This window comes from Centropristis striata, chromosome 17 (genome assembly GCF_030273125.1).
Source record: "Centropristis striata isolate RG_2023a ecotype Rhode Island chromosome 17, C.striata_1.0, whole genome shotgun sequence".
In the NCBI taxonomy this organism is placed as follows: Eukaryota; Metazoa; Chordata; class Actinopteri; order Perciformes; family Serranidae; genus Centropristis; species Centropristis striata.
The window spans coordinates 22,418,620-22,436,107 of NC_081533.1; the positions used below are offsets into that span (position 1 = coordinate 22,418,620).

Below are 17,488 nucleotides of genomic sequence, written 5' to 3' on the forward strand. Positions count from 1 at the left end.
TGGTTTAAAGTTTGAGTCATATGCAAACTAGCTCAGCAGATTTTCCCTTTCTGGTTTTTTATCTCCCAACTATAATCTCCCACATTTATGGTGTAAATGTTATTGGATCTATTATAAGCTTTACAGGTCCTGTTAGCCCTCTCTTTCATTTTCCCACCAAAGCTAGAATGTCATTCTGTACTGACAAATCAGTTTCCTGCATTAGAGCTCCTGCCTCGCTGAAATTGCCAGCATCCGCTCAGCCAATATACATCATAAAGTGTTTTATTTCCTGGTTAAAAGCTTACTGAAAGACTTTGAAAGCCACAGAAACAATCATGAAATGATAGCAGATTGACAGTTGCAGAGCTATTAACCTTATAATGACTGCTGACTGTAGATAGGCCTACAGACTAAACTTTCTATTGAATTTAAGGCAGTCAGAAACACAGCTGTAATGTCACAGCATAAAAAAGTATGCTCATAAAACAGTTCATATGATATATTGCAATATATGACCTATCTTCATACTTTGTGACATAGTTACTTTTTATTAATAATGTTGACATTTTATACATGGGAGACACAAACCCCCCACGTTGTGGGTAAGTCCTGTTGTTTTTGACCCATCCATCCACCCAACTTGCTCCCTACACGAACTATGTCGCTCTTTATACTATGTCAACAGGTTTCCTCCTTTGTTCTCATGATAATTACTACGGCCACTAGAGGTCGCCACCTAACAACAAGATGGTATACCTCTTTGCTCATTTGTATGTGAATTGTAGTGCATTACTTTTTTGTGGGTAGCAATATGAACCGTGAATGAGAACAACCTGCAGCATTTGAGTGTGTGTCCCGTGTATAAACTGACCCAGGTAGTGCAGGAGTTTCTGGGCTCGGTTCTGAGTGGGTTTGAGGTTGAAGAGTTCCTGGTTCTCATCGATGAACTGGGTGTCCACTGTGGAGTGGAGGAACTGGTGGTTGGAAAAAACATTCTGGAGGAACGGGATGTTGGTCTAGAGATGGAGAAACAGAGGGGAAATGCTTTTAATTTCTTGTCTTCATTAATGATCATTTTACACAAAGTTTACTGAGGTAGATGTAAGCACACACAAAAACAAAATACATAGTATAGAGAGATGAGGCGGTGAAGAAAGCAATTACTTGGCTCAAGTCCTATTCTGGAAAATGAATCACTTGAAAGAACAAAGAGTAGTTCTTTTGAAGACAAAATCTCACGTAAGAGCTCGGTGTTAAACAGACATTAGAGAAAGTGCACACAAAGAACACACAAATAGTGGCATCAAAAAAACCACATTCAAAAAACAGAGTGCGCAATCTCATCTGCACAGACAAACACACACACACACATGTGGGGCAGAGGCAGAAAGTCAACTGTTGAAAGTAATTACATTCTGCTTCTATTTTGTTGTTGTTTGTTTGCTTCAAAAGTATTATCACGCCAATTAAGCTCTCGAAATTAACAAAGCAAAGGAGAGTGAATGAGAGAGAAGAGAGAGGGAAGAGATGTAATTGTTGGAGTTAATTTCATTACTAGATTTGTTGCTTTTTTCCCCCTTTTTTCACTCTCACAAGCTCGTCTTAACATTGCTCTGAGTTGTTGTAAGAGGCGGAGAAAGGGAAAAGGGGGGTAAAAGAGACAGGAGATTGACAGAAAAAAGGGAAGGGGGGGAGAGAGATTAGTAGAAAGAAAAGCAGAGATGTTAGTTGAAGGGATTCAGTAAACGGAGGATATGGTAATATGGTCTTGGAGCCGCTTTAAGATGTGTTTATCGCTTTTTAATGTCCCCAAGGGAAGGTAGTGAGTGAAGGAATGAAAATGGTGTGAAAAGATTATTCGCTAAGTGTCTTTGCATATGACCCAAAATGTTGGAGTCTTAAGTGGCATTTAAAAAGAAGTAAACCCCTGCCACTCATGACCCTGCATCCAAGTATCCTTTTTATTTATAAATGCACATAAACATACAAGCAGAGCACGGAACCGAGACAAGCCGAGTTGAGTCCCCAAGGACCTCCTGGGTACTGGGTATAAAGCAGCTCCCTGTTAGCCCAGAAATCCAACATCTGCCTCACTATCTATAAATAGAGTCCATAGATAGATCTCTCCATCACATATAGAGGCGTACACACCAAACATTACCCACAGATGAATAGAGTTTACAACCACAATTTGTGCGCTTAGCTGACAGTTCAACCCAGAGTGACTTGAAATAATTGCAGCAGCACAATCATTCAGGAACCCCATAATTGAAAGAGAGTTGAGGTATAAACAAACCACACTTACACATACCTCATTACCTAAGCTAAGAGAGAGGGCGTGTAAGTGAAGAGATCCATGTACTCAGGTGAATAAAGACCATGTTGGTCATACCAAAAGAGCCAAAGTAACATGCATAGTGAGAACTGAAACAGACATTTGCATCGGTTTGTTATTAGCAGCTGAGAGACATACAGAGCAAGAACGAAGGGGTGACAGCAAAATATATATATTTCAGTTGACAGAGAAAAGTCTAATTCCAGAGAGAAAGAGACATTTTTCTGCTTTGTCAATGGATATTGTGAATTTGCCAAGAAAGTACCATTATACTGAGAAATTGAAATTGAGAGACAAAATTGTGCAAGTCTTTCCAGGCATTCACAGTCCCAGTGAAGACAGAGAGTGTTTCATTTTCTAAAGGCGCACAGGCAAACACACACAAAATGCCACTGTATCCTCAGCCTCCTGCCACAGGGAGGAGAGCTGGAGAGCAGAAAGAGAGGTGACACAAGGGATCCGCATAGCTGCTGCCTGCTCTACCAGGCCTTGGGCTGTGGACCAAAACAGAAAAAAGGTTTCTACCCAATGCTTTAACTGCAATATAACTTCAGAACCCCTGCATTTTATGTTCTGCCGTCACAAGTGTATTAGAATATATGCTGCTGCCTCATATGTCCTTGAGGGAAAAAGCAGCCATATGAAAGGATGATATTGCCTTGTTGTAAATTTCTATACAATCAAAATACAGCTTTGATTTCAATCAAATGCAGACTGACAAAGCAGGTTTAGTTTTAGGACATGACGTAGCAGCGAGTGGTGATTCCAATGGGGGGTACAGTCTGGGGCCACATGCAATTTGTCTAACTTTGGAGTAATATGTACGCCTTACTGACAAGATATAACGACACGGTTGGTACTAATGGATTCCTTAGGTCTTCCACTTTTGTATGATAGTATCATGTGGCTTTAAACTGCTGCAGCCTCTAAAAGACAGTTATGTCAGTCAAATCTGGGGGAAAAGGGGGGTCCAGGCTTTGTATAACAGTGCCACTGGCCCCTCCTTGTCCCCATAACACTTGTAACAGCTACCTGGCTCTGTCCAATGGGAATAAAATCTGCCTACCAGTATCTAAAACTAATATATCTTTTATGTTATATCTTTTTTGTTTAATCCTTACAAAAGTGTTGGTAGGCCAAATGTTCTGTAATGTTTCCCAAAATGTTCAACTATTTAATTTCATCACTATTTCAACTGTATTCCATTCAACTTTTCTGACGGCAAATGTCAAATAAATAAATAGCAAAAAAATCTTCTCCATTTGCACTGTCACAAGGACAAGGGCCAAGGTTGAAGAGGAGCACAAAAAGAATAACAAAAAAGAGGAAAATGTAAAAATTCAAGCAGAAAAGCTCTGATTTGTTTGTTGGTTGTTGTTTTGCTTTTTTTGAGCGGAGAGTTCTTTTTTTTATGGGCCTTCGGCCACTTTGACGTTTCACCTGCGCAAGTGTGGAATTTCGATCATTTTTCCAAGTTTGATGTCATCTTCATTTATAATTTATATGTGTAAACAAACCTAAGCAATCAAAAGCTATAAATAAACTCAAAAAATGTGAAGAGGCAGAGAAAGGGAATGAGAGATAAATAACAGCTGCTATTGATGAAAGACTCAAAAATAATGGAGAGGGAAGACAGACACCATTAATACATGGAGGTTTGTCCTTTCCCTCTCTGCTGTACGAGATCAATGTGTTCATTATCAGGCTGCTCTGTGAGCCTGTGGCTACCACGCACACTAACACACATACACAAACACACAGTCCCTTCACTCTTTCTCCATGTTTCCCCCTAATGATGTGAAACACACTCACCAAAGAGGCCCACACAAATACACATTGGTCTCTCTCTTTCCACCCCTCAGCATCTCTTTGGCATTTTTCTCTCAGTCTTCATCTGGCTCTTGGTGATATCAAACGCACACACAAATACTCGACAGAGGCTCTTCCCTAATTTAGATGCCCTGTAACAACCGCTTTGCTAAAGCTCTCTCCACAGCTATGCACACAGCATGCAAAATACACACACACACACTTTCTTGCCAGTGATTCCAAATGCTTTTCTGATTGTGAGCCCATACACACACTTCTGAGTGCGGCATTAGTTGAGTGGGAAGGTTTACATACACCCACGTTCTCTATGACTGCGAACAATTTAACCCACACACGCAAGGCTCAGAAGTCACAGCCTCATTTTGGTGCTCAAGAAATCCTCTGTACTATTTTTCCACCGAAAAAAAAGACACCGGGTTGTGACTTTTATTCTCACAGTGCTCTGTTTATCACTGGAAAGTCTGTTTTATTGCTACTCTGCTCACAGCCGGTCATTATCGCTCTTGTTGCAATCAGCCTTACTGGTGATTGCCAAAGAAACATAGTGAGGTAAGTATTGATGTCCCGGCCTGTTGGCTTGACTGCAAACACAAGTCAGGTCAGCACAACACCACCTTAAAACACTTGGACTCTGGTTGCAGGGCATCTAGCGTGTTGGCTACATGGTTTTTGGTTTACTTTGTTTTGAATTAAGTTTGACATTAATATATATTTATTAAATTTCTGCGGATTGCAGAAATACTGGCTACATACTTTGTATGTAATTTCTTAGAAATTTGATTCAGGGGGAGTGCCAAAGTTGTCGTCCAACTTCCATAGTTGTTAATATAGACTCGATTTACACCTGACAGTAAAATGCAGTCTGGATATCTTGGAGAGGGAAAAAACACATCACCTGCTATTTTATGTATTCTCGTTGACCACAATCTGCCCGCACTGGGATTGGATGTCATTTTTCACTCCGCAAACAAGATGAGTAGGTGAACAACAACAAAACAAAAACCAACCAGGTGTTACTGACTGCTCCTAACTTTTCTGCGTATATAAATAACATTGTCACATCATGTTTGGAGCTGCTCTGCATCTGGTCACTGTTCTATATGGGCATACTCTCTGTCACATGTGTAAAGACAGAAGGGGTTGGGGTGTTTACTCCTGGCTCAAAGTCAATTATAATGTGATGTGATCATGTCACCCAAAAGATATTAATGTCAGTCGTGCATACAGGATTGTACCAGAAATAATGTTTTATCATACATAATAGGTTCATGTGTGACGGTCATGGCCTAACCCATTTACTACTCTTGTCCTTTAAACAAAGGGCTTTCACTGTTATGACACGTCGACATAAGCGTGTCGCCTCACAGGAAACCTATTATGTGGGATATGTACACTATAAAATATAAACACAGCTCCTCAAATATACTGCTAAGAGCAGATGATGACCCCTATGAAATTTAATTCACTTTGTTTTCCAAGCGCAATAGTGTGTGATTTAATTTCTCATCACAATGATTCATACAGTAACCATCTGTAGTCAAATGTGTGCTGTAATGTGATTTATTTTATTCATGTTGTATTTCTTTCTTTCTTTTTAAAGTGTAAATCAGTAAGATCTGTTTTTCATGCAAAAATGGCCGCTGGCAATATTGGAATTGACAGTTGCTTCCTTAATCTTCACATTGATGCATATATTGCACATATAATTGTAGTGATGAAAAAACAAAGGATTTTGGATAGACACCGGTCCTGTGCCACAAAATCTCCAACCTCAACGACAGAATAGACTGTTTGCCAATACCACCCAAGAATACACACAAGTGTTCTCTATCCTCTCGATAATATTTCTCCAGCTACCCTGTACATATGAAATATGGGTAACGCTTTATAATAAGGTCCTTAATAACCATTAATTAACAAGTAATAAGGCATTGTTCTCGCTTCAGATCCGGTAGTTGCAAAAAGCATAGCTAACTCATAGTTAACTTATAATAGATGAGCAATAAAGTATATTTTAATATCAATAAGCAAACAAAATAAGATTAATAAAGGCATGGCAAAGACATAATGGGTGGGTCATGGGTGTTTGTACTGCCATTATTAACACTTATATAAGCTTATAAACACACAATAATGTTAATAAGCATCTTGTAAGGACTTACAAGGGCCTTATTACTAGTTAATTAATGGTTATTACAAGGACCTTAATATAAAGCGTTACCGAAATATGTAATGGAGTTGAGAAATAGTCTCTTCACTCAGAGAACTAAAGTTTCAATGTAACTGCACGTTTTGTGGCTCATGGTACCGCAGAGCGTTCTCAAAGTAGCACACACATCATTACACATATGGTTTGCGGTTGTGAAAAAGGCTGCAGTTTCTGGGAATTTAGGCTACAAAACAATGACCTAGAATTTAGGGCAAAAAAATAGAAAAAAGACAGTTTAATAGTAAATAAATGTACGTAAATGCTGCAAGTGAAGTAGTTACGAGGGTGATGTGAGCCACGGAAGTTACGTAAAAAGTGATTTACTTTTGTTTTCCCAGGGGGGCACAAACCCTGTTCTCCTGGGTGAAAGTCCGCTGTTTGTTCGACCCATCCAAATCCCCTCCTTCCCGTCCCAAATATGACATCCGCCATTTCAACTCCACATCGCCGTCGATCATTACGACTACATCCGTCAGATGGCAGTGGAGGACAGTCTAAAACGTAAATGTGAGTCGTATTTTGCTGCCTGTACTTGACGTTTTTGAAGGGAGACCAGTCTATTATTAGTGGAGATTAAGTATTTCATTGACAATTTCTTTTAGGGAATATCTTAAATAATTTCATGTGTCCATCAATATGCCTCTTGATTTACAGTACAAACTGCAGGATAGCTTTAATGGGGACATAAAAGTCAGACACAAGCACACAAGCATGAATGTTTCTCAGGTTATTTTGCATCACTATACAAAGCTGCCAGAGTGGAGGAAATAAAAAATCCAGTGCGCCTCAGGATATACTAGTCCAAAGTGTGCCCTGCATCAGCAAAACAGTAGAGCCTGATCACAGCCAATAAAATCGAACACAAGATTTCAAAAACAGCATTATAATGTATTCTATGGTTTCAACATCCACCAAGATGTGTCCATTTACCTGTTTATATAAATGACATAGAAAAGATGGAAGTATAATTGGCTCAGGACAACATAAACCAACTAACTACCACCCTAACTTAAAAGCAATACAACAAACCAGTCATAACATAGAACTGCTATAGATGCTGTGAAGTGCTCAGCCATAGAGACGTGACAACAGGAAGGTGGACTTGAATCCAGCTAGGAATAGATCAGCCTTGTGTAGCTGAACCCAGTGACTCTGGATGTCACCTTCCTGCTGTACTCCCTCCACTGACTCCTTGTTTTATCTCACATTTGATTTCAAATCCTGATGCTCGCCTGTAAAGCCAACAACATGCTTGGTGAAATCCTGTGTTGGCAGGGTGTCTCTGATCTAGGGCTCATCTGGATCCACCCTCACCCAAAGGTCCCTTGTAAACACGGCCGTTGTGTTCTTGGCTCCTGGTAGAAATGAGTCGATTTTACCTTCTTCGAAGGCAGACTGTAGAGACAACTCATCAAAAAGCAAAGACTGACAGCAATTCAGTCTAAATATGTCATGTTATCTTAGCACTTTCTCATGATCAACACTTGTCAAATATTTCCCTTTCTCTCTCTCAAATACACACACTATACTTTATACTGCCTTAAGAAAAATAGTGTTTCTGGAGGTAAATATAGAGTTGTTTTATACAAAAAAAGGATAGAAAACGTATCAGAGATGCAGTTTCAAACAGTGCTCAGTAACACACAGACACACACAGACACACACAGACACACACACACCTGATCTCCGTCTTCCCAAACACAAACACTGCGTCTCTCTGTCACACACAGCCTCCACGCTGCCTCAGTGATTAGGAGTTGAATAGGGGAGCTGTCAGGTCATTCGTCTTTTCTCTCCTCTCCTCCTCTGTCTCCCCTATCCCCATCCGTCACGCCTTAACCACTGGCCTGGACACATCAACAAGATCAACATGCGCGCACACACACACACACACAGCCTGAGGAGTGAATGCACAATCACATAGACATGTCGGGGGGCTTCTCGCACTTATATCAGCAACAAATTTACTCAAGCAGACAAGGCAAGCCAAAAATAAACACACACATATACACACACACCTCTGTCTTCAACAGCAGCCCAAAGGCTGCAGGAAGTAAACACATACAAACTCAAGCAAATATTTGTAATGGACGACACTCAGGAGGGCTTGAAATGCATCACACACGCGCAAACAAGCACACGGTGAAACACGAGTGGACAAAAGAAAAAGAAAAATCAACTCTGACATGCTGCTGAGATGTTTTGGTCTCAGCTGGCTGTTAATGACTTTGCTGCAGTCCACTGATTGGTTTATTAATAGGTCAGCAGGCTAGTCACTGTCTGTACAGGCTTGTTTTCACTCTCGTCTTTGAATCTATATCACCACACAACTGCATCCGTTTATGCATCTGGAGGAGGAATGAGCATTTCAAGGCGACATCACCGATCACAGCCTGTGCTGATGTGACAAACAGCTGCGACCGCATCACCTCTGTGTGTCTTTTTCAATTTCCTCTCCTTCTTTAACTCCAAGGACATGCTTTAATTCATAGCTCACTTTCTCCGCTATCCAATTTTCTCTTTATTTCTTACCTTTTTTTCTGCCTGCTTAAAGTAACCAATGACTATTCACCATGACAACCATCTTCATCCAATTCTAGTGGCCTTTACAAGCATGAAATAACTGAAAAATGTTTTTAATGCCCAAGGAAAAGCGGCAGGCATCTGAATACTTCTCATCTCTCTCGCACACACATCTCACCTCTGTCTTACAACCAGCCCCGTTACACAGATAACAGATTTGTGCATGACTACTTCATGGCTGCGTCTAGAAATCTGGAATCAGTGTTTGACATTTGCCAAGGGGCTTTTTCCTCAGTGAAATAAAACATCTGACTGGTGATCTTTCCAGTAACAACTCCCATCACTGCCCCTGGCAGAGAGATGTTCACCTTGGAGTTCAACAGGGAAGATGTGGCTAGAAACATTACTGATTATGAATAAGCTCAGAGTGTGAAGAAATACACCAAATATAAATAAATTAATTGACAAAAACTAGGGCTGCACTGATCTATCGGTCGATATTCACCCTGTTAACTGCCGTTGGCCCATCTGCAAATAAGATGACATTCGGCAATGGTAGTAGCAGATGTTTTCTGTTCGTCAGCATTAATTTTGAGCTAACAAGATGATGTGTTAACTTGCGGTCTGACCATAGAAGAAGCCTCATTGGCTGGGACTTTGGCATATCATAAGAGGGGCCCACTGTATGAGAATGTTTTTCCTAAGAGGCCAATTTTTGTTTTGTAAAGAGAGATGTTCAACTATGTTGCAGCCTACTTTACATGTGTGCATAATGAAAACACCCTGATAATGAAAAGCCCTATTTATGTTTGTATTCGTTCATAAGTGATTTTTATATTTTATTTTTTAATTTTAATTTTTAAATTAAATTTTTTTTCTAATCGCCTTTACATTTAGGCTATATTTAATCTATATTTGACCAAAAAATGTTTTTATTGGGCTATGAAACTAAGTTCTGCAAGTAGTAGGTAATTGCATAGCAGGCTAAATATGCTTTTGTAATAATTATTTTCATAAATCGTGAAAGAATCTCATATTGAAGGTTGTTTAATAAATTTGGATTATTGAATTTGTGCACATTTAAAAATAGTGTGATGAAAGGCTAAAAGACATATTTTCATTATCGAATACTTAGTTGTTTTCAAAAAAGGGGGAATAAATAACAAAACAAAAACACAGACAAACTGTTATTGAAACATGGGTATCGTATCGGACAAGAATTTCACAATCAGTGCATCCCTAACAAAAAAAATCTCTGTCTGTGCATGCATCTGTGTATCTGAGGTTTCATTAAACAGTCAATGTAATCCAGCTATGATCCCTTCTTGATTTCAGAAACACTTCAGAAAGCTGTAGGAAGAAAACCAGCTTTGACACATGTGAGACAGAACTCAGAGGCAACTAAGACACATAAAGAATGTCCTCCAATTACTGTGAGTTGAAAAGGACGCTGACCATGGTGCTGAACTAGAGCAGCTATTGTGCTGTTGTCAAGATATCTCCAGCATAACTACAGTGTTCAATAGGAGAAATATATTTCAAATCGAAAGCATGAACCGTAAACATTTTTTTTTAGAGTGAGTTGCTCCCAAAGAGCAAAGGCTCTTCTTAAAGCCCATCAATTTGCCCTGATGTTCAACACCTGAGAGAGAATACATTTACTGTGAAAGCACCACACATTTTGTCAGTGGTTTTACAAAGAAAATACTTTTTCAGCTACAAGATATGTGACATATATATACAGTATAGCTCTCATCACGCACATATACCAGACAATCTACAGGGGTTATGAAGTTCACACTGTTCTCTGGGGGCTGGAAGATGTCTGGAAATTAGAAGCTGAAACAGAAGATGATGGCGTAATGGAGCAGCATTAGGGAAAGTGGGAAAAACAACGGTACATTTCTTGACACTGATATAAGCCCAGTGATTAGTCTTCATGTCCAAAATGACGGAACATTATTCATATTTTACAAACTCCTGAAACAATGATGTAAGATGCCACTGAGTTAGATGTATTTACCAAGAATTATAACTAATATGTGATGTGTCATCTTTTAATAGTGTGACTCAGACTCATTCACTATCCACAAATGGGATGCTGAACTAGTGAAAAGAAGGCCTCTTTCAGGGACCCTGAGACGCAGGCTTATTAAAACAGATAGCTACTTAGTGGTATTTTGGGAATCCTTAAGCAGTAGGCTTGTGACGCATTAAATGACTCGTGATGCACTCCAAACCCACAGAGTGTGTCGTCTCAGACTGTGCTAGCAGGTGGTTGGTCTACTCTTTTAATTATACTTGAACATGTGAGTGATCATTTCACTCTTAGTATGCTGCAAAACGGGTAAGGAATCTAACCAGAATTCAAGTTTTTCATATCAGTACCGAATGTGATCACAGGGCATCCAACACCTGAACTCACCTGAACCTGAGCATCTTATTTCTGAATTTTTTAACTACATAGATGTAGATTTATGTGATGCAGCAATGTGTTTTCCATCATTGTGATCTTTCTAAAAATCAACAAACTCCCCCCCAAAAAATATAAACACTGAACCACTGAACCAGGGCTCCTCCAGAGAGATTTTAGATAGCATAAAGCAGCAGGAGATCTTCAACCTTTTGGAGCCTGAGGAAAACATTGGGAATTCATGTTTCACTCTGGGATCCCAGCTCAATAAACCCTATCACTAGCCTGATCACATAGACACAACAGAAGCAGAGCTGGAGACTATTTGGTCTTAAATTCTAATATAAACTGATATTCTACAAGAATGATAAAACATTTGCTATACGGATTATCTTTTAACAGGGAAAATAGCTTTTTTTTTTAGGCTCCAAACTGCTGTCAGTATGATGAATTTAATGTGGATATACATGCTGAATCATTTTAATCCAATACTTCATATAATTGTCAGCAGATACGCTTCGGGCAGTGGGTTTTGATGATAAAAAGTTCTAATGTCAATGGATACTTGTTGACCTGTCAGAAGTGGGATATAATTTGTTTTAGGGTTGATGTGTAGTTTAATATCTTTTCTACTAGCAGCTCAACAGCACGTTTCACTGGCGTGCTATGAATGTTAACACACCAACTGGAGTCACTGGTGTATTTCTAATGATCAAACTCACAGCATGAGAACGTTTTTGGATTTTTTTAAACTGGGGAATTCATACTCTTGCTGGGAGGTCTCACAGTGTGTGTGGACGAAGGGTTGGATAACACCTAAATGTAACTTATTGCTAATAATCTGCAACAAAATAACAGATATTTCCTAATTTACTGACTAATGTTGGCTTTAATTAACTGTCACATGAAATGATGACTCAATACTGTTACAAGATACACACAACTATTAGATTTAATGGACATTTTAGCCAAAAACCTTCCTTTTATGTCACTATCTACATAGTATTACCATTCATTATCACACTGCTTACCTTTGACATCTAATTACTTCTACTTGGCATCCTCCCAATAATCCCCGGGACTCATTTTGCATCCAGAGTTTAAGAGATCAAGAGCGGTGGTATTTCTGTAAAGAGTACCATGCTGTAGCCATCTGGTTTTATGTATGAGGCAACTGTTTATGTGGTCCAAATGGTCTGAGGGGCAGTGAAATCAATTGAGGCGTAAAAAAAAATAAGTATATAAACCCTAAATGTGCAGTACAGAGAAACAGCACAGCATTTCAGAGTAAAAAGAAAGAAACTGGGAACATAAACAGCACAAAATGAAGGTAACCATATAATGGTAGGGATGAACTCTCAAGATGTGACCTTCAATTCCAAACCCTATAGAAATACTGCAGCTGCACACAGAACAACCCTATGCTGGTCCAATTAGCCAGGACTGACTGCATGCTCTGCAATCAAACTGCATCACATCTTCATGTAAGGTTCAAGTGTTACAGAATGTTCTTGTAATGTCAACACTCGTAGTAAAAAAATGCTTTCACTGGAGCAGATATAGGAGTCGTTCATAATAACACAAGAAGATGTCGTTGGTTAAAGTTCAGAGTGAATGTATTTATGGTATATTCTCTGGTAAAACTGGATGATATTATTCATTGAACATCTCTATTAATCATGTAATCCAAAAGGCTAGATTTATTTTCCCTGGGGAGACACGACAGGTGACATGTTATGTTTAAATATGAAAGTAAAACATTGTCTTATTGGAAATGTGCTCATTTGCATACATTTCCTGAACAGAAATCTGAACGGGATGAAGCCAGGTTCAAAATTCTAGTTTTATTTTGTAGACATATTAGAGTCAAAGGTTTATACAGAAGGTATTTCGGCTATCTCTTTTTATTTTAGTTAGACTTCCCCACTTGATTACTGACATAAAGACAATAATCTTTTGTATCACAAGTTTTCTGAAATGTTCAAATATGCAAATGGGGCTTATCTAATGCTAACCTCTATTGAAATCTACAGGCGCAGATAGACAAAGAACAGAAAGTCTAAAAGAAGACATATTGTGGAAGCAAAATAGCCCAAAATCTAATACTCAACCAGTGCATGAAAAAATGTTTTTGTGTTTAGTGTTTTAGTGTCTTGCCTTCTCATCGTTTTCTATAATACATTTTATTGTGCACTTTGTAGAAATTAAGGCCATGTCCTGCAGTAAGTGCATTATTTTATTCTCATAAAAATGTCTCTTTCCATTTAGAAAAAGTTGTCTTTCAGGCTCGGCTCAGTTAATGTTTCTAATGAATTAAAACAAACAAACAAACATTCTCCATATATATCATGGGGTTGCGTTAGGTGACAGACTAGAAGGGCATGCAGAACAGCATTCAGTGAGTCATATGTGGCTTGTTAGACATCAAAGTAAAGCAGCGTGTCTCTTTGGTATCGTTCATTTCAACCCGTTTCCATTTACCATCATCATCAAAGTCATGCGTCTCATCTAATGGGCTCTTTATCGATGACTACTGACAGAAGTGAAAAGGTGATTCATCCATGCCGCACTAATAGATATTGAGCAAAGATAGCTCGACTACTATTTAAAAAGCTAACTAATATAGAAATATTGACTCAACCAACAAGACCATATTTAATCCTTCCCTTCCATCTATGGCTCAGCATGATGCCTTTAATCCCAAAACATCCATAGTCTCTATTTTCAGGGACCAGGGGAGCCCAGAACACCAAGTGACTAATATCCGCCTCTTATTTACAGAATGTACTATAACGGTCTAGAATTTTTGGGTACAGAACATCATGCATTATTTATTTGAATGTTTTATAGCCTTATCATGGTTGCCTGTGATTTTTCTACTCAGTATTTATAGGTTTTCACATTTCATTTTTTAATGCTTTTTGATCAGGGCTAGTGCTCTTCCTCCTGCTACTGTGTGTGCAGCTCATGTGCGCTGACCGTGGTGCTGAAATGGCCTTTCCATTTAACGGTGTTCCAGTCCGTCATGCCAGTGAGCCGTGCCAGTGAGCCAGCGTGAGCAGCGCCGGGGCTCTGGCAACGGCACACCTAAACCGAAAGCAGTCATTTATTAATGTTATTAGTTACACCTGCATTTAACAAGTCATCATGTCCTACTGTGAGACAGGTTTATTAGCTATGTTTACTCATACAGTCAATAATCCAATCATAATGCGATTAAAGTGGTAATGTGACTGAGGTGGAGCCCAAAAAAACAACATGTTTTGATTCTGTTAATGTAGTTATTCTCATAGTGAGAATAAGCTTAAGAGCAGCCAGAGATGTGCACTTTTAGATGCATTATTTCAGGGCACTTTAGTCAAGTAAACACCTTAATCCAGCTATGATGCACTGTTGGAGTTTTAATAGCATTTTACAACACATGGCACTCCAACTGCTTGATGACACACTCCAAAGATGTCAGCTGCAAAGACACTCCAGTCTGTCTTCCAATACATTGTGTTGAGGAGCACACTCAAGGCAACAAACAAACTTTCTGTGCTCCAAGTGTAATTTACAGTGACAGAGAGGCACATCTTTCTTTGGGGAAAACATCTCTGTATGCTCTACAATGTGGAAAGAATAACTCAAAGCAGACTTGTACTACAATGTTCAAACAAAGAGAGCCACGGTGAAGCATTGCATTATGATGACAGAAAGAAACTGCATGGTAGCACAGAAACAGGGGTATTAATGGAACACTTCATTATGCAAGCCATATAAAAATCTTCATAGGACCAGTTCTTCACACCGATTATGGGTTATAATCTGATAATTATATGCATATAAATTTGTCAATGTAATTTGTTCCTTTCTGTAATACACACCCAGACACACATCCCTTGCATTTCTAACAGAACTAATGCCAAGAAACTGCAGCTTATTACAGGGGAAACAATCAACAAGCAAAATCTAATTTGCAATCTTTTCATTTGCACCTCCCAGCTTTGTGTTTCCACATTTAACAGCCTTTTTACTGCACAGCTACTGCATATCTGTACAGAGCCATTTATGTAGCCCCACACACACACAAAGAAAGTTTTATTAGTTGCCTTTTATCCATTGTTTCTTATTTCCACTGTAAATTCCAGGAGCATAGAATGCATTAAAGCAAGTCACTCTTGGAAACATTTGGCTCGCATGTTTGATTCTTTTCTCTAACCAACATTTCCCCGAAGTCATTTCGACCCCGTGTCTTTACATCTCAGTGTATTTGTCAAGGTTTTACACTTAAAGCAATGTAGACAAATGAGGCCCAGCATGTTTTTCTCTTACTCCATTGACCGCCGCTGACGGCTGGTAAAACTGCCTGCCAGCAGTAGTTGGGAAATCATTTGGAGGCACTATTACTAATGCAGAGGAGAGAAATAAAATCGCATTGACATGCAAATGGCTTCAAGAGTAAAATTAGAAGGCGTGGCTGTGTCGCTGTTATGTGTGTGTGACTGCGTGTGTCTGTCCTTGTCTCTCATTATCCCTAGATTGAGACAAATGGAGGGGGATCTGCCCTTCGATCTAAACCTCCACACCATTTACCCCTGACATCACAGCTGAGCAAGTGTGTGTGTGTGCGGGTTTCATCTAGCCTTGTGAGAGGTGTGTGTCCAACTGCAGGGTGTGCTAACCATGTCCTGATTTGTGTGGCAGTATCGTGTGTGCAATCATGCTGATCTCTGAGTGAGTGTGTATGTTTAATCATGGTCTCGTGAGCGAGTGCGTTGGTTGCAAAAATACTGCAGGAAATGTATGCTCCATGTGTGTCCACGTGTGAAGTTTCTAAGTGTGAATGGAAGCATTTGACACACTGGTGATTATGTGTGACATGTTTGTGTGCACAGGTGCTCACTGAGAGCATTTGGTCTTGTTTTATTTAGCCATCGTGTCAAACAAACTCACTGTGACTCATTTATAAATGAAGAAAAAATGCTCACTTGATGACAAACCAGCCAGAAGACAGTAAACATAAAAAGGAGGAGAGGTGTAAACTTGGTTCATTTTTAATTTCAACGCAAATACTCAAAATCTCAACAGCTCTAGTAAAGAAGTGTCTCCTCGTTTTCTCTTTGTCTCCCTCTCACGCAGACTATTATACATTCTTGCTGCTGGCAAGGACATGTTCTTCAGCTGCACAATTTTCTGCAAAACCTGTCTGTTTTCTGCTTGTTGCTAACAAACAACTTTTGTAGGCAACATTCAGAAAAAACACAACTTCAGCTGTTTCCTTCCCGTCTTAAAAAAAAAGTAAAGTAAAATATGGCCAAGAAATCTGTGAGGCATTCCCACTGTTGACTGCAGCACCTTGGATTTAAAATAAAGCGATGACTACGAGGCTAAAGGTGCCCTGTGGGGTTTTCTCGTAAACAAGTTATGTTTACATTCAATGTTACCCTCCAAAGGGTGTTGTGTGTATCCTTGAGGTGTAACAAATGTGTTGGATACATTTCCTTTCTAATAAAAGTTGTGTAAAGCCGGGGTTTTTTCAAGTGCTGCATTGGTTATATTCACATTTTCTTGCTAGCGGTCTCCTTCGTCATTGCCTGTGCTTACACACTGCTGCATTTCTTGGCACATTACCTGCACCTGTGGATCAGTGGAACAGTGGGAAACCATTGTCAGAATGACAATGAAATTTAATGCCTCACCAGCGTGTAAGTGCACATATATATACATCCTTGGGCATGTGTACGAGAGAAACTGCTCCATAGCACTACTAGATTATAAGAATTCCACACAATATCGTTAAATAGCTGAATCTCAGCTGCTGAGAGTCTTCACATCTACAGTGTATTGGTAACATTCTCTGAATAAGCGAGTGGGCACTTAAACTTCAGCACAGTCATTGTTTGATTTCAGTTCCAAAGTGCTGCTAAAGTGCAAAAAAGTGTGAATGTCCAAATACTTCGGCTCACACTGAAGCCTGATCAGGTTAACACAACAATATCCTCACTAAGAAAACAGGAATGGAAAATGTTTTCCTGTGCATTTTTGATTTCCATGGAGCAATAAAACAACAATGTTGTTTTTTAACAGGCCCCGTGGTTGTTTTAAAAAAAAAAAAAAAAAAGGCTTCTACCAAACGGATGGTATTTATAAAACAGAAAGAAACAAAACTGTTATAATGCGAGTAATAGGTTAGTATACCAACATGTCAATTCCT

The 17,488-nt window shown here is 39.2% G+C and overlaps 1 protein-coding gene across 1 annotated transcript in view; it reads right to left on the reverse strand.

The window, feature by feature from the left end:
• LOC131990075 (pyruvate carboxylase, mitochondrial-like) overlaps positions 1–17,488 on the reverse strand; it is a 314,152-nt gene that overhangs the window by 69,726 nt on the left and 226,938 nt on the right. Inside the window, exon 13 of the mRNA XM_059355468.1 lies at positions 854–998. Within this exon, the coding sequence (XP_059211451.1) occupies positions 854–998 (145 nt within the window). The remainder of the gene's footprint in view (positions 1–853; positions 999–17,488) is intronic.